At 41.3% G+C, this 22,862-nt stretch overlaps 1 protein-coding gene across 1 annotated transcript in view; it reads left to right on the forward strand.

Annotated features, from left to right (window-relative positions):
- The first annotated feature begins 546 nt into the window (after positions 1-546).
- The window catches only part of SDHB (succinate dehydrogenase complex iron sulfur subunit B), a 35,186-nt gene continuing 12,870 nt past the window's right edge, over positions 547-22,862 (forward strand). The window contains exons 1-3 of the mRNA XM_004377206.1: positions 547-751; positions 10,486-10,613; positions 18,512-18,597. Coding sequence (XP_004377263.1) covers positions 680-751; positions 10,486-10,613; positions 18,512-18,597 — 286 coding nt within the window. The 5' untranslated portion in view covers positions 547-679. The remainder of the gene's footprint in view (positions 752-10,485; positions 10,614-18,511; positions 18,598-22,862) is intronic.

The following is a 22,862-nucleotide window of genomic DNA, read 5'->3' on the forward strand; positions in this document are numbered from 1 at the left end:
ACCGTCCCGATTTACCAGAGACTGAGGGGCTTCTCCGAACCACGGAGTCTCAGTGCTAACATCTGTACAGTACTAGGCAAACAGCATCGTATCTAACAGAAATGTCTGACTAAAGCCACAGAGCCACAGAGTGATGTGAATGGCAAGTTTTCAGAAAGAAAGGAAAAAAAGAAAAACCGTTGCCATCAAGTCAATTCCAACTCGTAGCGACCCTCTAGGACAGAGTGGAACTGCGCCCATAGGGTTTACAGAGGAGCGGCTAGTGGATTCGAATTGCGACCTTTTGGTGAGCAACCGAACGCTTAACCACTGCGACACCCGGTCTCCTTTCATAAAGAGAAGGGTTAAAATCGGGGGAGGGACTCGAAGTAATCGCTCCGCCTTCTCCTGGTCTTAGTCCCACCCTCTTTTGGCCGTCTTCCCCTCCGTTCCTCTGGGAAGGTCACCTTAGTAAACTGGGAGGCCGGGCATCCAAATGGGCATGCGCTGAGTAGTCCGCAACTGCGCATGCTCTTACTGGCTTTCTTCGCCCTCCCTCCGCCGGAAAAACCGGAAATCACTTCGCACTCGGTGGTTCCTACGCAGCTAGCGGGTCCGGGTTGGACGCTGGCTCGGTGTCGCGGTGTTGGTGGGACGCGGGCGGACAGCGAAGGGGTGGGGCTTGACGTCAGGAGCCAAAATGGCAGCCGTGGTTGGAGTCTCCTTGAGGCGCAGGTTCCCGGCCACGACCCTTGGCGCAGCCTGCCTGCAGGTGAGCTCCGGGACCTAGGGGAGAGGGGAGATTTGAAGGTCACAGAGACATCTTGGAGCTGAGGGGGCAGCAGGAGAAACAGAAGTTGAGGGAGCACAGGACAACGCCTCAGAAAGGGGGAGACCCCCTCACACCTGCCCAGTGATTTGGTTTTGATCTGGAGTATCCTTGTCCTTTATTCTCCTGAGCCTCATGGCAGTGGGTCAGGCGTGGGCGAAATTTTAGAGTTGTTTTTTTTTTTTTTAAAGTTCAAAGAAAAGACTTGAATTGCTCAAGGTCACATGGCAAACGAGTGACTGGTGAAACTAGAATTCGAGTCCAGTCATTGGAGTCCCAAGGCCTTTTTCTGCCACTGTGGAAAAGGAAGACCTGCAGGAGTGTGAGAGATGGGAACTGGGAAGCGAGTTCACTCCTCCAGAGTACAAGATTGAAGACTCCGTAAAGAGCTACTGGACCGGGTTTGGTAGAGAAAGGACAGGTGGATTGCTGGGGAAGGGGCATGGGAAGGGAGCAGTGGGGGGAAATCCACTCAGCCCTTGAAGGATCCGGACCCCTTCCCCAGTGTGGGGCTGCAGGAAAGACGGGTTCCTTAAACCAGTGTCACCCAAAATTACACTGGTATCCTCTTAGTGTCCTTGTCTATAACAGGGCTATAATAATACCAAGCTAATAAAGTTGTCAAGGGTTCACATAGGTACAGAACTTGGCTCTGTTCTTATCCATAATTCATTGTGCATTCATAGGTTTTCTCAGATCACTTGTATTGTTAGAGAACTACACATTTCCTGTCTGTATCCTTCCCACTTAGAAGAGGAAGGGAAATTACCATTACTTAATATGGGACTTCGGAAAAAAATAAACTTTTTGTTGTCAAGTCAATTCCGACTCATAGGGACCCTATAGGACAGGATAGAACTGTCCCGTAGGGTTTCCTAGGCTGTAAATCTCTATGGAAACAGATAGCCACATCTTTCTCCCGCTGAGCAGCTGGTGGGTTCAAACTGCTGACCTTTCATTTAGCACTCAACCACTGAGCCACCAGGGCTCTTTAATAAGGGACTAAAACCCAAAAAACCAAACCCATTGCTGTTGAGTCAGTTCTGACTCATAGCGACCGTATAGGACAGAGTAGAACTGCCCCATAGGGTTTCCAAGATTGTAAATCTTTAAGGGAGCAGATTGCCACATCTTTCTCCCAGAGAGCGGCTAATGGGTTCGAAACACTGACCTGGCGATTAGCAACCAGGTGCTTTAACCACTGTGCCACCAGGGCTTTCTAATAAGGGACCAAGGATTTACAAATCCCTTTTGAGTTTCTTCTTCTGAGCTCCTCAACAACCCCTGTAAGGTGGGCAAGCAGGAATTCTTACCTCCTCTTTAAAGATTTGAAAACTGAGGCTCTAGAAAGAAAAATTTTTACATGCTTAAAGTATCACACGCAAGAACTGGTAAATACAGCACCCAAACTTACTTTTTTTCGACATAATATGTGAAATACTAGCAGGGATCCTGGCATGTGTTAGGCGTACGAGAAGTATTAGTTCCGTTCCCCCTCTTGTACTTGTTGTTAGGTACCATGAAGTTGGTTCAACTCATAGCAACCTTATGTATGACAGAATGAAATATTGCCCAATCCTGTACCATCCTCACAATCATTGCTATGTTTGAGCCCATTATTGCAGCCACTGGGTCAGTCCATCTCTTGAGGGTCTTCCTCTTTTGCTGACCCTCTACCGAGCATGATATCCTTCTCCAGGGATTGGTCCACATGTCCAAAGGAAGAGAGACAAAGTCTCACTATCCTCAATTCCAAGGAGCATTTTGGCTGTACTTCTTCCAAAACAGATTTGTGTCTTGCACTTACATGAGGACACCTCTCATCTTAAGTGCTTACTAAGGCTGCGTAACATCACGTGGCCTGCCTTTTGATCCTAGCTCTTTCCAACATACTGTATGTGAATTTGGATAAGTCATTCACTCCTGCATCAGTCTTTCTGAAAGGGGAGATGGAGGAGAGGTCTGCCTACCAGAGCCTCAAGCTGATGTCCTCTGAGTATTGATGATTGATAGTGACCTTGTTTGCCAGTTCCTTTTATAGATGCTGAACAAACAGTTAAGTTGTGAGAGCCCCACCAGTGAGAGTGAGTTCTAAAGCTCAGGCCCCTCTTCCAAGAATGAAGTGTGGAAAAGCTAGTTTCATAGGTCAGTGTTGTAATTCCTGGCAGGGCCATTTCAAGGCCTCCTGAGAGCAACAGAAATAAAGTCCCTCAAATGGGAGTATGCATTCAAACCCACAAAAGCCACTGCAAAAGAATCAGTAGTGAGCTTGGTGTATTACCTGTGTCCTAAGACTCTAGACACAGTAGAATTTACTTCTGGATTCCTTTATGCATATAATCTGAACCACTGAACCACAGTTCTGCCTTTAAGTATTTAACTGTAATACATTAACTATTGTTTGCGTTGCCTTATTTATTCATTTAGACTATGAACTCCTTCAGGGCAGGGACCAGCTACTTACAGTTGTGTTTCTAATTATACTCTTAGCACTGACAGGGCTTAGGATACCAATCTGCCAATCAGAATAATACAAGAACTAATGATTTTGCCAGTATTGAAAAGCAGAAATTATTTTCTAAGCTATGCTAAGGGCTTGACCCTCAGCTAATTTTTTGAGGTAGGTATTAATATCCCCCACCCATTTACAAAGGAGACTATAGGATCAGAGAGGTTAAGTAATTTGCCAAAGGACACACAGCTAGTAGGTGGTAGAGCCCGGATTTGAATGCACGTCTTCCATGCTCCGGAGCTTGAGTTCTGAATATTATAAATGCCACTCACACATTTCAGAAATAAGCCTGCACTTTCTGTGTTAGTCAGGCTCATCTTCTTACAGACCACCTTGCCTTCCTCTATTCCTCCCCACCTTCCTCTCCTGCCTCCACATCTCTGTCTGTTCTGACCAGCTCCAAGTCTGCTCCCTAAAGAAGTTTTCCTACAGGAACAACAACTGGCCTTCAGCATGGTCCAGAATCCACCCTTCTCATCCTCAGTCCAGTTCGGTCCAGTCGTTGATTATCTTGCTTCCTCCCTTAAAATACAAACTATGAAGTTAATCTTACTCAAGATTTCCTAGAAATGTACTCTCTGCCCTGAATACTCATTAGTTTTGTAGATTGAGATAGACGTGCTTTTGAACAACCCTCCTTCGTTGTGGATCTGTAGTATAAATTACTGGGCAAGCAACAAGGGGAAAAAACTCAAATTTTTTCCCACCTGGCTGCCTCTACTCATATACCCTCTTTTCTTTCCTGTTACCTGAGAGCACTAGCAATGCACTCCTCTCTTCGCCTGTGTACTAGATCCCAGCCTTTCTCACTATTCAAGGATGCCTCTCCAGTAATTCTCCTCTCTCCCCTGCATTAACAGTTTTTCCTTCTCTATCAGATCATTATCCTCAGCACACAATCATGCTGTAATTTCTCCTATCTTAAAAAAACATATCCATGAGATATCACTTCACACCCACTAGGATGGCTACTGTTAAAAAAATAAAAAGAATATACCAAGTGTTGGGCAAGGATGTGGAGAAACTGGAACACTCGTACATTGCTGGTGGGAATGTAAACTAGTGCAGCTGCTGTGGAAAACAATTTGGCGGTTCTTTAAAAAGCTAAATATAGAATTACCACATGACTCAGCAATTCACTCCTGGGTGTATACACAAAAGAACTGAAAGCAGAGACTCAGACACAGGTATGCCTACTTTCATTGCATCACTATTCACAATGCCAAGAGGTGGCAACAACTCCAGTGTCCATCAACAGCTGAATAGATAAACAAAATGTGGTATATACGTACAATGGAGTGTTATTCAGCCATAAGGAGAAATGAAGTTCTGCTACACACCAGTCCATGGATAAACCTTGAAAATGTTGTTAGGTACCATCAAGTTGGTCCTGACTCATAGCAACGCTATGTACAACGGAACGAAACAGTGCCTAGTCCTGTGCCATCCTCACAATTATTGCTATGTTTGAGCCCATTGTTGCAGCCACTGTGTCAGTCCATCTCATTAAGGAACTTCCTCTTTTTCGCTGATCCATTACCAAGCATGATGTCCTCCAGGGACTGGTCCTTCCTGATAACATCCAAAGTATGTGAGACGAAGTCTCACTGTCCTTGCTTCTCCTGGTTGTACTTCCAAGACAGATTTGTTCATCCTTCTGGCAGTCCGTGGTGTATTCAGTATTCTTCACCAACACCATAATTCAGATGCATCAATTCATCTTTTGTCTTCCTTGTTCATTGTCCAGCTTTCACATACATATGAGGCGATTGAAAATACCATGGCTTGGGTCAGGTGCACCTTAGTCCTCAAGGTGACATTTTGCTTTTTAAAATGGTAAAGAGGTCTTTTGCAGCATATTTGCCCAATGCAATATGTCGTTTGATTTCTTGACTGCTGCTGCCATGGGCATTGATAGTGGATCCAAGTAAAATGAAATCCTTGACAACTTCAATATTTTCTCCATTTATCCTGATGTTGTTTATTGGTCCAATTGTGAGGATTTTTGTTTTCTTTATGTTGAGGTGTAGTCTGTATTGAAGGCTGTGATCTTTGATCATCATCAGTAAATGTTTCAAGTCCTCTTTACCTTCAGCAAGCAAAGTTGTGTCATGTGCATATTGCATTCTTCTTCATAGAGCCCAGGACATCCCAGCCTCCAGGTTTTCCACCTCCTGCACTGGCTGTTTGTTCTCTCTTCCTTTGCTGATTTCGCCTCATTTCCTGAAGCTCTGAACATTGAGGCTCAGTCCTTAGGTCTCTTCTTTTCTCTATATACACTCACTCTTCTGGGCTTTAGCTACCTCTACCTGTGTGCTGATAACTCCCAAATCTATGTCTTCAGCCCAGGCCTTGCCCCAGATCTGCATATTCAGATGGTTACTCAATTACATTCTCAGAGTCTCCACATGGATGTCTCAGATACACCTTAAGCTTTGCTTGCCTCAAACCAGAATCCTGGCACTTCTGCTCTTCCCCCACCCCTCTACCCCTGCACACACATCAGCTTTCTCCTCCCGTCTCAGTTGATGGCAGTTCCATCCTTCATATTGCTTGGGTTGAAAATTTTGGAGTCATTCTTGATTCTTTGCCTCATTCTCATAGCCAGTCTATGAGCAAATCCTGTAATTTCTATCTTAAAATGTATCCAAAAACTATTTCTCACCACCTCCATAACCACCAACTTGGTTCAAGCCACCATCATCTCTTAGCTGGTTACTGCAATTACTTCTTAAGACCTGGTGTCCTTGTTTCCATTTTTGTATCTCTATAATTGATTCTCAAAACAGCAACCAAATGATCCTTTCAAAACTTAAGTCTGATTATGTCACTCCTCTGCTCCAAACCTTCCAGCAGTTTTCCATCTTACTCAGAATAAAAGGCATAATCCTTACAAGGCCCTACATGATTTGGCTCTTTCATTATCTTCCTTATCTTACCACCTATTCCTGTCCCCTGCACTCATTCCATTCTCACTACACTGACCATTTTGTTGCTCTTCAAACACACCACACCTCAAGGTCTTTGTGCTCAGTGTCCCGTATGCCTGATTTGCTCTTCCCCTAGGTGTATGTATGGCTTGCTTCCTCACCTGCTTCAGGGCTTTGCTCAGCTGTCACCTTTTCAGTGATGTATTCCCTGACCGTCCCACTTAGAACTCTAGCATCCCCACTCTCGGGACCCCATCCCCCTTCCTTTTTTTCTCCTCCGTTGCGTTTATCACCGCCTGACGTACTGTAGGTTTTATTTGTGTGTCTCCCCCAATTACTGTGTAAGCTTCATGAGGTTCGAATATTTGTCTTATTTGTATTTGATCCCCAGGGCCTAGAACAGTCCCTGGGACGTAGTAGGCACGCCACAATTATTTATTAAACAAATAAGTGAATGTATGAAAGTATGTCTAGGCCAGCTATTGCCTAAGATGTTACTGATCCTATGAGTAGAGTAACAACTTCTTTTGTTCCTTGGATCAGCTTGGGAAAGGAATTATCTTGTTGTGCTGTTCTATTTGCGTTTGCATTTTCACCACTGCTGTAGTGTCTAAAAGGTTGGGCTTTGGAGTCACATGACCTGTGTTTGAATCCTGGCTCTTTTGGTTTATGATCTTGTCGTCATCTTTTAACTGGGAATAATCAGCTTTCCTTGTGGAAATGCGAAGAGTATAGGGTCAGAATCAACTTGACAGCAACGGGTTTGGTTTTTTGGTTTGGCACGTAGTTTGGCACGATGAAAGCAGTTATTATTACTATTATTACTACTTTTACTTCTACCACACCACCTGTGTAATAGATTTTTAGATTACTCTGTGCAGCCCTCAAGGTGAGCAAAGCTTCATCACGTTTAAACCATGACCTCTGGTCATTTTGATTTCAGTATGTTCTCTCTCCATTCTTGTTAGCTTCCTCTCACCCCACCAAATGTTGTATAAAATATATTTGTTAACTTAAAGTGAATTTGAATTATTGTTGAGGGGGTGGGGAAGTGGCACTTTGGGGGATCCTAAAACTCATGTTGAGGTTTATTGCCTTATCATATTCAGTTATGATGCATCCCTACATGACTGTTTCCTCACACCATTCATATGATTTCTGAACATTCCTAACCGTTTTGGTGGTCAGGTATCTTTGTAGACTAGACATGATACAGATACTTAAGTATTGGAAAGAGGTGTTGAAGTGAGGACCTGCTGCAGGTAACTGTAGTCAGCCTTGACAGGCCTTTGTGGGAGTAAAACTGAGCTTGATAGATCCAGATGCATACTGAACATGAACAGTACCACTAAGTCAGGCGTTAGAACCATAGAGTTTTGGCTTAGAATGCCAAAGCACAGATTCTGTTTAAAGTCCAAGTTATATTAATGTTTCAATTAAAAAAATAAAACCACTTGAGGAGTCACAATTTTTAAAAGGCATTTTCCCCTCTAGCCTACTACCTACCTCAGGCACAGCAGCTACCCGCTCTGGGAAAGAGTTTAGCAGTTTCTTTCAAAACTACATGCAGCTGCTGTACAAGGCAGTATTTGCACTCTTGGGCATTTATCCCAGAGAAACGAAAGTTTATGTTAACACGAAAACTTGTGCATGAACATTTATAGCTGCTTTATTCATAGTAGGCTGAAACTGGAAACAACCCAGATGTCCTTCAGTGGGTGAATGCTTCAACTGTGATACATCCTTACCATAAATACTGCTTAGCAATAAAAGAAACACACTGTTGATGAATCTCCATGGAATTATGCTGAATGAAAAGAACCAATACCGAAAGGTTACATATTCGATGATTCTATTTATATAACATTCTTGAAATGACAGAATTATAGAAATGAAGCACAGATTAGCGATTGCTAGGGGTTCCTCTCTTCACTTACTTCCTCTGCTGCTTCTTAAATACCACAAGGTGGCGTTAGCCACCTGTTTCCTATTTTGTGAAATGGGATCCCTCATCATGAGTCAGAGCTGACTCTACAGCAACTAACAGCAGTAAAAAATATGTTGGTAGAAATGACTTCCGTGTTGTTAACTATCTTAGCCAGCTTGTGACAAGACAAACAAAGCTTTCATCGTCACCTTAACTTTCATTTTCTTCAGGGTACTGATTTAAAAAAAAAAAAAGTTGCTGGAGTGTCAGTTCCCACTCATGGTGACCCGAAGTGTGTTAGAGGAGAACTGTGCTCCATAGGATTTTCAGTGGCTGACTTTTCGGAAGTAGACCACCAGGTCTTTCTTCCAAGGTGCCTCTGGGTGGATTCGAACTTCCAACCTTTTGGTTAGCAGCCAAACTCGTTAACCATTTGCACTACCCAGGGACTCACTAATATTTATATTTTTAGCTTCATTTACTTGTGAGTACTTTTTACTGTGGCATTTCTTGTAATTAGACAGTGAACCTTCAGAGTTTCTACTTTCCTTAGCAGTTTATAAGACAGTTGGCTGGCCTGGAATACAGTTTGCATTGCTCTGTATGCAAGTAGAGAGTTCAGCTCTTTGGATTGACAAAGAGCAATCCTCTCTCATCCCCATAGGAGAGGTTCATCAGGACTTGGCATGGTCTCTGCCTTGTTTCTTCTGTTAAAGCGGGAAAGGGCTTCAAGGACTATGGAATAGGGCCACTTAGCTGCTGACTTGCCATTATAAGTAAATGCCATATACAGAGGGTGCTTTGGTTTTGTTTGTTAATGACTTGATATAAGTTGCACTGTTTAGCTTTCTAAGGTACATTTAAAGTAAACCACATATTTACATTGGTCTAATGCTCAGTTTTTGCTCATGTCCTCAGTTTTTCCTAACCATAGATTGAGCTGTGTACAGAGGCCTGAACAAGGTACGCTGGGAGATGTAAAATACAACCTGTTTCGTGCCCTCAAGGAGTTTAGGACCTAATTAAAGAGAGGACAGTACCAAGAGGAGACCTGAGAATATTCACAAATAAACAGGATAGAGCATCATTTAGGAACATGAAGCCTGGAGCCCAGTAGACATGGGTTCCAATCCTGACTCCTCCACTCACCAGCTCTGTCATTGTGGGTTCATCACTTGATCCCTGAGCTTTGTTTTTCTCATCTTTAAAATGAAGATTCAGTGGAATAACTAAAGCATTTAATACAGTTCCTGGCAGTAATAAATAGTGGCTTTAAAAATGAGTTTGGATTCAAATATAAAACTTTCTTTTTCAGCAACAGCACCCTTTTTTCAAATGTGTTCTTATGGAAAAACTGTTCTGGTTGAAGGACAGAGGGAAAGCAGAGGCCCACAGCTTAGCCTGACCCTCTCACAGCATCCTCTGAGGTGGCCCTCACTGTGTGAGCCCATTGACAAAGACTGTAAATGCTGGAAAGATGTAGTAGGATCGTCACAGAAAGGAGGACTCAGCTGTTAGGTCCCTAAACCTGCTTGAGTTCACATAAACAGTATTCTCTATCTTGTTTTCTGCCCTAGCTAAAAACACCATTATCTCTTGTTCTGACAACTGCAATAGCTTTCTAACTGGTTTCCCCAGATCATGTCTGACTGATCTCTGTTCTCCCTTCAAACCAGTGAGATTTTTCTCAAAAAATAAAAATGATTATTTCACTTCTGAGTAAAATTTTTCTTAGCTTCTCATTGTTCTTAGGATAAAATCAAAACTTTAAGTCCTTCTTGACTTCCTCATCTCTGCCACTCCTCTCCTCAACTCAAGCCACCTGCCTTTTGCCACACTTCTCTCAGTTCCTCACAGATGCACTGTGCTCTCCCCCACCATGCCATTAACACCTCTAACACCCAGTTCTCCTTTCCCTTAATCGCTATTCATCAAGCTTCAGCTTAAATAACACTTTGTGAGGCCTTCACTAACTTCACGTCTCTGCTGTATTCATCCAGGCACCCAGTACTTTCCTATCAATATCACTCTTTACACTTTATTGTAAATATTTAATTTCTGTCTTGCTTACTATAAAGTAAGTTCTGTGATGGCAGAGATTTTGTTAAGTGCTGTATCACCAGCCCCTAGCACCATGCCTGGTATGTGATAGATGCTTACTGTTGTGTGTTGGAGAAATAGACTTTGTGTCAGTAATGTGTGGATTTATACCCAGTGTTGCAGTTTATAATGCCAGCTAAATGGAAGGATTTACCTTGCTTTTTTTATAATTTCTTTCTTTCCTTCTTGTGAACTTTTTAAATTTCAGGCCTGCCGTGGGGCCCAGACAGCTGCAGCCGTAGCTCCCCAAATCAAGAAATTTGCCATCTATCGGTGGGATCCAGATAAGGCTGGAGATAAACCTCGCATGCAGACTTATGAAATTGATCTGAATAAGTGAGTATCTCTGTGAAAGCCAGGTATTTGATAAGTGAAGGTGAGTTCTTGATTAGATTGAGGGACATGCTTTCCCAGCCTTGGAAGGGTTAAAAATCTGAAGTCACCCATTGGTGCTAGAATTTGTCATCTGTTTTTAAAACAAGACAGAGGTAGGCACCTGATTCAGAAAGATAATGCAAAGAAAAATAACTTTGTAAAATCCCTTTCCTTCCCTCAAATGAAATTTTGACAGATTTCTAGGAATACTAGTAGAGTTGCCTTTATGCATAGTATTTGAAGTCTTTTAGCACATTGTCCATTTTACAATGCTGAATGTTTTCATGTACATTTTCTATATCTGGACTTATGTAGCCTATAATAATACTAAACACCATAAACTTGGCTGGGATGGTGAAAAGACAAGGTGGGGATATGGATAAAATGTTAAAATTATTCTGGACCTTTGTTTTTTGTTCTTGCCATAACGAATTACTATAAACTTAGCCTTAAAAAACACAAATTTATTATCTTACACTTCTGTAGGTCAGAAGTCTGGTACAGTCCTCACCAGACTAAAATCAAGGTATCAGCAGGCTACTTTCCTTTCTGGAGACTAGAGAAGAATCTATTTTCTACTCATTCAGGTTGTTGGCAGAACTTAGTTCCTTGGGAATGTAGGACCGAGGGTCCTGATTCCTTGCTGGCACTAAACTGAAGGCTGTTCCCATTTTCTAGAGGCTGCTGCCTTCCCTAGCTTGTTGAGCCCTTCCTCCATCTTCAAAGCCAGCAACAGGAGGTCGAGTTCTTCTTCATATCACATCACTCTGAACCACTCTTCTTCCATAGTCACGTTTCCCTCTGACCACAGCCAGGAAAGAGTCTCTGCTTTTAATGATTCATGTGATTACATTGAGCCCACCCAAGTAATCCAGGATACCTTCCCCATCCCAAGGTCCTTAGCCTTAATCACATCTGCAAATTCTCTTTTGTCCTATAAGGTAATATATTCACAGGATCCGGAGATTAGAACATGGACATCTTTGGGGGGCCATTATTCTGCCTATCACAACCTATAATTCTATTTTTTTATAATATTGATGAGAAACTACAGCTTTTCATTGGGAGAACCAAATTGATAGTGTTCCTAACTTGTGCACTGCAGAAAGTCTTTTATTTACTGTATTACTAATGTATCATCGTAACGTTTAACAATAATACTTTTTTCCTAACGTGTATAGAACATGCACTACAGTATGATCTTTGAGAATGGCGTCTAGTAGTCTGTCAACTCTGACCTGCCCAGCATTATTATCAGTGACTTGTATAAAGATATAAAAAGCATATTTAGCAAATTGGTGTATGACATAAACCTGAAGGGATGACAAATACAAGGTTTATAATAGTAAGGGCAGATAGAATTCTAGAATCCAACTAAGATGAAGCTATCATATGGTAGTAAATCTGTGAGTTCTCAATTTAAGGTAAAAATTAGATGCTCACATATATAACAAAGGAAGCTTAATTTGATGGCAAGCCACATGTGAAAGACCTGGGGGTGGGAGTTGTTGACCACGGTCACATTATGAGCCAGCAGTGTTTTAAAAACATGCATACATAAACATATACATATGTAAGCTCATACAGTCCTAGAATGCTTTAATAAAAGTGTAATACTTAGATTATGGGAAAAAGTGACCTCTCTGTACTCAGACTCTTAACAGTTAGGAAAAATCTGAGTGAGCATCTGTGTAGTCTTTTGTAGATCAAAAAGCTCAGCAAAGTAGAACCTGGAGTGAGGATCCAAAAAATATATCTTAGGAGAAATTTTGAATGATATTTAGCCAGTAGAAGAGAAGACTGACTTCACATATATAAAGAACATGTGGAAAAGAGAATAGAAAAATTTATCCTGTATCTGCCTACCTCTGGAGAAATATGAATCTTAGGTAGAAGTTACAGAGAGGCAGATATTAATTTAATATAATTTATGTGCTTAATTTAACAAGCAAATACACTCTCTCCTAAGTAAAAAATGGAGCCCTGGTGGTGTGGTGGTTAAGAGTTCAGCTGCTTATCAATGCTTGGTAGTTCGAATCCACCGGGCGCTCCTTGGAAACCCTATGGGGCAGTTCATCTGTGTCCTACAGGGTTGCTATGAGTCAGAATCGATTCAACGGCAAGAAGTTTTATTTTTGTTTTTTTAAGTAAAAATCTCCCTTTTCTATTCTAAATTTCAAACCAGGGCTTCAAGCTGTTCCATTCCAGTTCAAAGTCTGCTGAGAATTTACATTTCCACCCCAGATATACTGAATCACAGTCTATAGTTTAACAAGATCCCCAGGTGATTCTTATGTATTATAAATTCTAAGAACCGTTGCTCTACTAGTGGTTCTCAGAATTGGTCCCTAACCAGCATCATTAGTATCGCCTGGGAACTTGTTAGAATGCAAATTCTCAGCAGGGTTTGGAAGCCCTGTTTCAAACACGTCAGATCCCTAGAAGTTTCTTAGGAATGCCACATGTGGAAAGGGGGAAAGGAGAATCTAGTGAGTTAGGCTCTAGCCTCCCACTGTTCCACCCTACCACCCGGAATACAATCAGAACTGTTCTTTGATCTGTTTTATTTGTAAAGGAATAAACATTCTATTTCATTTGAACAAAAGCTTCCATAGCACCAAAAAGAGTGTGAAAACCAGTAATATGCTTTTTTGGACTTTCTGTGTCAACACAGATGTTATTAATAAGGTAGAATTAATTGATGTATATTATACTTTGTTCCCTACAATACCTTCTTCTCAAATAGAATTATCAAATACTCGGCAACCAAAAATCCTTAGTAAAATTTGAAGAATCAAAAATAGTACAGGCCACATTTTCTGACCATAATACAATAAAACTAAAAATTTATATTAAAAATATAAATTAAAAGCATTCCTCAAAACTATTTGACCAGGGAGAGTATAAAAAATATCACCAACTATTTAGAAAGTAAAAACCTTGCAAATCAAAACTTACAGAATTTGACTAAAACTAGAAGTGTTAAATTGATAACTTATTTTTTAATGATAAAAAAATTAAAAGAATGTTTGGGACCCCTTCCAGTAATGGCAGAGTAGCTCTCATCAGAATAACCCTTCCACAAATAACTATAAACAACTCTGGACGAAATAGAAGAAGAAACAACTACCTGAAGACACTGGCAAGTAACCGAGAGTAGGCAGATACTGGTGGGGGAGTTGACACTTAGAAGAAAGGAACCTCACTGGATGAGTAAACTGTTCTTGCCTGAGGGCAGGCCCCATTTGGTGTAGGAGGTACAAGGAGTAAAACTTGGGTAGAAAACCACAGTGTTACTAGCTTGAATAATCTAGAGACTACATTTGGGGGCTACCACTGCAACTGGAAATTGAGAAAAAAAATCTTCGGACCACAAAAGGGGAGCCCAAATTTTGTTAATGACCTCTACCCAAATCTTGAGTTCAGCCATATTTATTACCTGCTAGAACAAAAAAAAAAAAAATCAACATTCTTCAGAGGACCATGATACAATCTAGAGTTTCTGTAGCATGTAATATACAGTGTCCATCATACATTCCAAAATTACTAGTCATATGAAGAAACAGTGAAATACGGCCCATACTCAAGTAAAGACAATTAGTAGAGACTGACCCTGAGGTGACCCAGTTGGAATTAGCAGACAAGGATTTTAGAGTAGTTAGTATAACTATACTTGAAGGAAAATAGGCTTATAATGAGATAGGAAATATCAGCAGAGAAATAGAAACTATTAAAAGAAGAATCAAATGAAAAATCTAGAACTGAAAAATACAATATTTGAAGTAAATAATTCACTGGATAGGCTTAACAGATTTGAAATTACGGAAGATTCGGTGAACTTAAAGATAGACCAGTAGAATGATCTGTTCATAAGAGAGAAAAAAAGATTTTTTAAAAAGATTTTTTAATCATGTATGGAATAGTACCAAAAGATCTAAAATGCATATAATTGGAGTGGAGTGGGAGAATAGGGCAGAACATATATTCGAAGAACTAAGGGCCAAGAATTTCCCAAGCTTTGTGAAAGATACAATTTACATATTCAAGAAGCTTAGTGAACCCCAAGCAGGATAAACGCAAAGAAAACTACAGCTGGACACATCATAGTTAAATTGCTGAAAACCAAAGAAAGTCTTGAAAGCAGCCAGAGGAATACAACACATTACATACAGGTGAACAAAAATATGCATGATCCCTGGCTTTTGTTCAGAAACTGAAGGCCAAAAGACAGTGAAAAGTCATCTTTAATGTGCTTCAAGTAAAACACTGTCTACCTAGAATTCTATATTCAGTAAAAAGATCCTTCAAGACAAAGACATTCTCAGAAAAACAAAATATAAAAGAATTTATAGTCAGAAGACTTGTGCTGCATAAAATGCTACAAGTTATTTGGGCTAAAGAAAAGTAATACCAGGCAGCAACTCACCTCTTTGGGAAGGAATGAGAAACACCAGAAATGGTAAATATGTAGGTGTCTTTCTTAGCTACTGGTGCTGTGACACAAATACCAGAAGTGGGTGGCTTTAAAGAACAAAAATTTATTTTCCCACAAGTGCTGACACCTGTGCCACCACACCACTCCCCCATGTCCACCAGAACACTCAGAATGATCTGATTTAGGGGACTATGGGTGATTGATTGTTATTCACTGTACCACATTTTCTATCATGGTTATATATTGCTTATTATTTAGTAATCATTTAAAGCTGTTTATTGTCTAGATTTATTGTCTAGATATTTATTGTCTAGACCTTGAGTATATCCCACCTGAATTTAGAGACCATCTCAAGAACAAGTTTGATGCATTGAACACTAATGACCAAAGACCAGACAAGTTGTGGAATGACATCAAGGACATCATACATGAAGAAAGCAAGGGGTCGTTAAAAACACTGGAAAGAAAGAAAAGACCAAAATGGATGTCAGAAGAGACTCTGAAACTTGTTCTTAAACGTCAAGTATCTAAAGCAAAAGGAAGAAATGATGAAGTAAAAGAGCTGAACAGAAGATTTCAAAGGGCGGCTTGAGAAGACAAAGTAAAGTATTACGATGGAATGTGAAAAGACCTGGAGTTAGAAAACCAAAAGGGAAGAACGTGCTTGGCATTTCTCAAGCTGAAAGAACAGAAGAAAAAAAAACTCAAGTCTTGAGTTGCAATAGTGAAGTATTCTACCAGAAAAATATTAAACAAAGCAGGAAGCATCAAAAGAAGATGGAAGGAATACACAGTCACTGTACCAAAAAAGAATTGATCAATGTTCAACTATTTCAGGAGGTAACATGATCAAGAACTGATGGTACTGAAGGAAGAAGTCCAAGCTGCACTGAAGGCATTGGTGAAAAACAAGCCTCCAGGAATTGACAGAATACCAGTTGAGATATTTCAGCAAACAGATGCAGCACTGGAAGTGCTCACTCATCTATGCCAAGAAATTTGGAAGCCAGCTACCAGGCCAACTAGAAGAGATCCATATTTGTGCCCATTCCAAAGAAAGGTGATCCAAAAGGATGCAGAAATTGTCAAACAATATCATTAATATCACACAACATTTTGCTGAAGATCATTCAGAAGCAGTTGCAGCAGTACATCAACAGGGAACTGCCAGAAATTCAAGCCACATTCAGAAGAGGATGTGGAATGAGGGATATCATTGCTGATGTCAGATGGATCCTGGCTGAAAGCAGAGAATACCAGAGAGATGTTTACCTGTGTTTTCTTGACTATGCAAAGGCATTTGACTGTGTGGATCATAACAAATTATAGATAACATTGTGAAGAATGGGAATTCTAGACCACTTAATTGTGCTCATGAGGAACCTGTACATAGACCAGGAGGCAGTCGTTCAAATAGAACAAGGGGATACTGAGTGGTTGTGGTACAATTAATTAATCTTGTGTGTGGCCTTTCTAGCCGTGATCTTGCAACTCCCACCCAGGTGATTGGGCAGGACTGTGTGATAGGGTGATTGCAGCTCACCAGGGGGATTGGTGTCAGTTTTGCCTTAAAAGGGAGCCAATTCCAGAGCAGAGAGGAGGATCCTACCACCACCAGGGAAGAACAGCCAGGAGCAGAGAGCTCATCCTTTGGACCCGGGATCCCTGCACTGAGAAGATCCTGGAAGTAGAAGATGAGAGAGCGAGCTCGCGCAAGCTGTAGCCCTGAAGACAGTGAGAAGCTGTGGCAGGAAAGACTTGGCCCATGGAGAGAGAAACCTGAGTACCTTTGAGCAGAGGCCTAGGGCCAAGGAGAGGCGTGCCTGTGAGCATGGCTGAGAAGAGGCTCTCTTGATGGAAGAATGTATTCTTGAGTGTTCCTGAGCCTGAATTGTAACCTGTTTACTTCCCTAATAAACCCCATAATCGTGAGTATTGTCTGTGAGTTCTGTGTGGTCATTGTAATGAATTATGGAACCCAGCAGAAAAGTAGAGAGTACTGTGAGGGGGGATGGTTAGTGTCAGAATTGGTAAAGATGGTGGAGAGAGGAGGCATGTCTGACCTCCGCCTCATAGGAATCAGCCTTGGGCTGTTAGTTTTGGTTCTCCTTCCCCATTGTGAAGTTAGAGGAGGTCACACACTACCCCCAAGCCATTTTTACAGTAGTTTAAAGTCAAGAAAGGTGTGTGTCAGGGTTGTGTCCTTTCACCATACTTATTCAATCTGTATGCCGAGCAAATAATCTGAGAAGTTGGACTATATGAAGAACACAGCATCAGGATTGAAGGAAGACTCATTAACAGCCTGCAATATGCAGATGACACAGCCTTGCTTTCTAAAAGTGAAGAGGACTTGAAGCACTTACTGATGAAGATCAAAGACTATAGCCTTCGGTATAGATTACACTTCAACATAAAAAAAAAAAAAAATCCTCACGACTGGACCAAGAAGCAACATCATGATAAATGGAGAAAACACTGAAGTTGTCAGGGATTTCATTTTGCTTGAATCCACAATCAAGGCCCATGGAAGCAAGAGTCAGGAAATCAAACGATGCGTTGTATTGGCCATACCTGCTGCAAAAGACCTCTTTAAAGTGTTAAAAAGCAAAGACGTTACTTTAAAGACCAAGGTGTGCCTGACCCAAGCCATGGTGTTTTCAGTTGCCTCATATGCGTGCGAAAGCCGGACAGTGAATAAGGAAGACTGAAGAAGAATTGATGCCTTTGAATTATGATGTTAGTAAAGAATATTGAACACACCATGGACTGCCAGAAGAATGAACAGTTCTGTCTTGGAAGAAGTACAGCCAGAATGTTCCTCAGAAGCGAGGATGGCGAGACTGCGTCTCACATACTTCAGACATGTTATCAGAGGGACTAGTCCCTGGAGAAGGACATCACGCTTGGTAAAGTAGAGGATCAGTGAAAAAGAGGAAGACCTCAGTGAGATGGATTGACTCCGTGGCTGCAACAGTGGGCTCAAGCTTAACAACGATTGTGAGGATGATGCAGGACCAGGCAGTGTTTTGTTCTGTTGTACACAGGGTTTGCTATGAGTCCGAACCAACTCAGTGGCACCTAACAACAGATTGTCTAGATCCTAAAGATAAAACTAAAGTTTAAAATAAATTATTAGGGGAAACTATGCAGGGAACTTTAAAAGAAACAAAAACAAAAGCTTAACAGTATATAGAAGTTGTTTTTTAGCCTAAATACTTCTCTATCTCTTTAGCGTTCCATTTCTTAGAAATGGATATGCAGTGTGATCATCAAAATAGAACTGCGTGGCACTTAAAATTTGTAAGAATGTACAAAAATAAAACTGGAAAAAATCATCTATCCAGGTGTCTGAGTCATATGAGGATAAAGTACAGGGAGGTTGAACTTTACACAAATACAACTGGGCTTTTTTCTTTCCCAGATGTGGTCCTATGGTATTGGATGCTTTGATCAAGATTAAGAATGAAATCGATGCTACCTTGACCTTTCGAAGATCATGCAGAGAAGGTAAGCATTTTCTTCCCATTAGGCCCAGGACACTTAGGTTCTGGTTCTCAGAAGAAGTCTGGGCTGGACAAAGCTGATGGTGATACCCGGAGAGCAGCTGCAGGCGCTCTGCCAGGCATGTCCCTTTTCCTTTTCTTTGTAAATGTGTCTGAAATGCAAACCCTGGTTCAGGTTCTGGTTTCCGAGTTTACTTCTCTTGGGGAGCTTTGAGATTCTGCCACGTGGTTACTGCATCTGGCAGTCCCTGTGAGCCACTGCACCCTTCAAGGACTAGTCGGCTATGCTAGCTGGCCCCCTCTGCACTGCTGAGCTCATTTACTGGGGGCAGTGGGGAGTTTCTAACTGGTCCTTATGCACGGGGCGGGGTGTGCCCCCCTCCAGTTCCCAGCATTTGGTGTGCACAGAGCAGATGCTTGGGAGATAGGTTCTGGATTGGGTGAACAGCATTTCCCACAGTGTGGTTACATGTGCTGCTGAAGCCACAGAAGTGGTTTAAGGGTGTGTGCAGACCAACATTTCCTATTTTAATAGCTGCGTATATTAGCTGCTCCTCTTATCCATCTGGCCTTCTCAAATCACATGCAGATTTTTTCCATAGTTTTATTTTTGCACATTCTTACATATTTTAAGTACTGCACAGTTCTTTTTTGATGATCACACTACATACACATTTCTAATATTTTACGTATTAGAAAAACATAACTACTAATAACAACAGTGATTTGAGTGGTTTTTTAATATGAATTTATTTAAGTAAAAACAAGTTGACTTGAAGAAAACTTTTAAATAATCATGCAAGTGGTACTCAGATGTGGCAGAAATCACAGGGATGCCATGAGGACAGAGTGACGGTGATGGCTGTGGAGCACAGACTGTGAGCCGGGCTCTGTTGTGGGCACTTGATGTGAGATAGATAGATAGATGCCAATGTTGTTTATTCGCCGTGTACAGATGAGGAAACTGAGGCCCAGCGGGGTTAAGGGGCTTCCACAGGACACAGAGATAGTGAGTTGGGGGGCCAGGAACCAACCAAAGTAGCCAGATGCCAGACCGGTACTCTCAGGCACTACACTGTCGACTGCACTTGAAAACCTGCAATAAAACAAGCCCTGAAGGTGACCTGGTGCTCCAAGGGCTATGGGAAGAACTTTCTTCCTAAAATAATCTTCCAGTAAAGGGGAATTCACTACAGATATTGGACCATCGCTTTTTATCTGTCTTGCTGTACGTTTCAAGCATTTAAAGTCCTTGTAAGGCATGTTTCGCCTCAGCTGATCTTGCAGGAAGGATTTAGTGTGGCAAACGCTGCTGGGTATCATGATGGTTCATCTGAGTCCTGCTGTTCAGGGAGGGTTCTGCTGTAATTAAACACCAGCCTTCCCCAGGAAAGTCCTGACAGCACAGGAATATAGACGCTCCTCAGTAACTTTTTTCCTGCAAGATTCTTTCAGGCCAAGAAATAAGATATGGCCCATCTGGACAAAGAAATGTGAGGCAGGATTATATTAATTGCCAGTCCTCTTTATTCCGTTACTGATTGTTAAGAGAATTTCCAGAGGAGCCTTTTTAAGAGAGAGATCATTAGATTTATTGTTTAAATCATATCCCATTTCTTTTTTTTTATTATTGTAGTTTAAATGAAGTTTACATTTCAAGTTAGTCTCCCATACAAAAATTTATATATACATTGTTATGTGACCCTAATTGCTCTCCCCATACTGTGACAGCGCACTCCTCCTTTTCTCCTGATTCCCCATGTCCATTCAACCAGCTCGTAACCCTCTGCGTCTTCCCATCTCATCTCCGGACAGAAGCTGCCCGTTTAGTGTCTTATATCTACTTGAGCCAAGAGGCACACTCCTCACGAGTATCACTTTATGTCCACAGTCCAGTCCAATCCCTCTCTGAAGAGTTGGGCTCAGAAATTGTTTTAGTTCTGGGCTGATAGAGAATCCAGGGGCCATGCCTTCCAGGGATCCTCCAGTCTCAGTCAGACCATTAAGTCTGGTCTTCTTACTGGAATTTCAGTTCTGCACCCCACCTTTCTCCTGCTCCATCAGGGACTCTCTGTCGTGTTCCCTGTCAGGGCAGTCATTGGTGGTAGCCGGGCCCATCTAGTTCTTCTGGTCTCAGGCTGATGAAGTCTCTGGTTTATGTGGCCCATTCTGTCTCTTGGGCTAGTACTTTCCTTGTGTGTTTGGTGTTCTTCATTCTCCTTTACTGCAGGTGGTTGGGACCAACGGATGCATCTTAGATGGCCGCTTGCAAGCTTTTAAGACCCCAGACGCCACTCACCAAAGTGGGATGCAGAACATTTTCTTAATAAACTTTGTTATGCCAGTTGACCTAGATGTCCCCTGAAAGCATGGTCCCCAGACCCCTACCCCTGCTACTCTGTCCCTCAAAGTGTTTGATTGTATTCAGAAAACTTCTTAGCTTTGGTTTAGTCCAGTTGTGCTGACTTCCCCTGTAGTGCGTGCTGTCCTTCCCTTCACCTGAGATAATTCTTATCTACTATCTAGTTAGTAAATAACCCTCCCCCTCCCTCCCCACCCTCCCTCTCCCTTCCCACCCTCATAACCATCAAAAGAATGTTTTTTTCTGTGTTAAAACCTTTTCTTGAGTTCTTTTAATAGTGGTCTTATACAATATTTGTCCTTCTGATGACTGACTAAATTCACGCAGCATAATGCCCTCCAGATTCCTCAATGTTGTAAGATGTGTCAGGGCTTCATCGTCGTTCTTTATCGTTGCGTAGTATTCCATTGTGTGGATATACGATAATTTGTTTATCCATGCATCCGTTGATGGGCACCTAGGTTGTTTCCATCTTTTTGCTATCGTGAATAGTGCTGCAGTGAACATGGGTGTGCATATATCTATTCGTGTGATGGCTCTTGTTTCTCCAGGATATATTCGAAGGAACAGGATAGCTGGATCGTATAGTACTTCTATTTCTAGCTTTTTAAGGAAGCGCCAAATCGATTTCCAAAGTGGTTGTACCATTTCACATTCCTACCAACAGTGTGTAAGTGTTTCAGTCTCTCCACAACCTCCAGCATTTATTATTTTGTGTTTTTTGACTCAATGCTAGCCTCATTGGGTGAGATGATATCTCACTGTAGTTTTGATCTGCATTTCTCTAATGGCTAATGATCATGAGCATTTCTTCATGTGTCTTGTTAGCTGCCTGAATATCTTCTTTGGTGAAGTGCCTGTTCATATCCTTTGCCCATTTTTTAATTGGGTTATTTGTCTTTTTGTTGCTGAGGTTTTGCAGTATCTTACAGATTTTAGAGATTAGATGCTGATCAGATTTGTCATAGCAAAAATTTTTTTCCCAGTCTGTAGGTTGTCTTTTTACTCTTTTTGTGAAGTCTTTTGATGAGCATAAGTGTTTGATCTTTAGGAGCTCCCAATTATCTAGTCTCTCTTCTGGTATTTGTGCATTGTTACTTATGGTTCATATTGTGTTTATGCCATGTATTAGGACTCCTAGCATTGTCCCTATTTTTTCTTCCATGATCTTCCTCATTTTTTATTGTATATTTAAGTCTTTTATCCATTTTGAGTTAGTTTTTGTGCATGGTGTGAGGTATTGGTCTTGTTTCAGTTTTTTGCAGCACTGTTTGTTAAAGAGACTGTCTTTTCCCCAGTTAACGGACTTTGGACCTTTGTCAAATATTAGCTGCTCATAGGTGGATGAATTTACGTCTGGATTCTCAATTCTGTTCCATTGATCTATGTATCTGTTGTACCAGTACCAGGCTGTTTTGACTACCATGGCAGTATAATAAGTTCTAAAATCAGGTAGTACAAGGCCTCCCACTTAGTTCTTCTTCTTGAGTAATGCTTTACTTATTCGGGGCCTCTTCCCTTTCCATATGAAGTTGGTGATTTGTTTCTCCATCTCATTGAAAAATGCCGGTGGAATTTGAATCGGGATTGCATTGTATCTGTAAATCGCTTTGGGAAGAATTGACATTTTCACAATGTTGAGTCTACCTATCCATGAGCAAGATATGTTTTTCCACTTAGGCAGGTCTCTTGGATTCTTGCAGTAGTTTCTTTTAGTTTTCATTGTGTAGGTTTTTTACGTGTCTAGTTAGATTTATTCCTAAGTATTTTATCTTCTTGGGGGCTGTTGTAAATGGTATTGATTTGGTGATTTCCTCTTTGAGGTTCTCTTTGTTGGTGTAAAGGAATCCAACTGATTTTTGTATGTTTATCTTGTGTCCTGAAACTTTGCTGAAATCTCTTATTAG

This window comes from Trichechus manatus, unplaced genomic scaffold, assembly GCF_000243295.1.
Source record: "Trichechus manatus latirostris isolate Lorelei unplaced genomic scaffold, TriManLat1.0 scaffold00048, whole genome shotgun sequence".
NCBI lineage: Eukaryota > Metazoa > Chordata > Mammalia > Sirenia > Trichechidae > Trichechus > Trichechus manatus.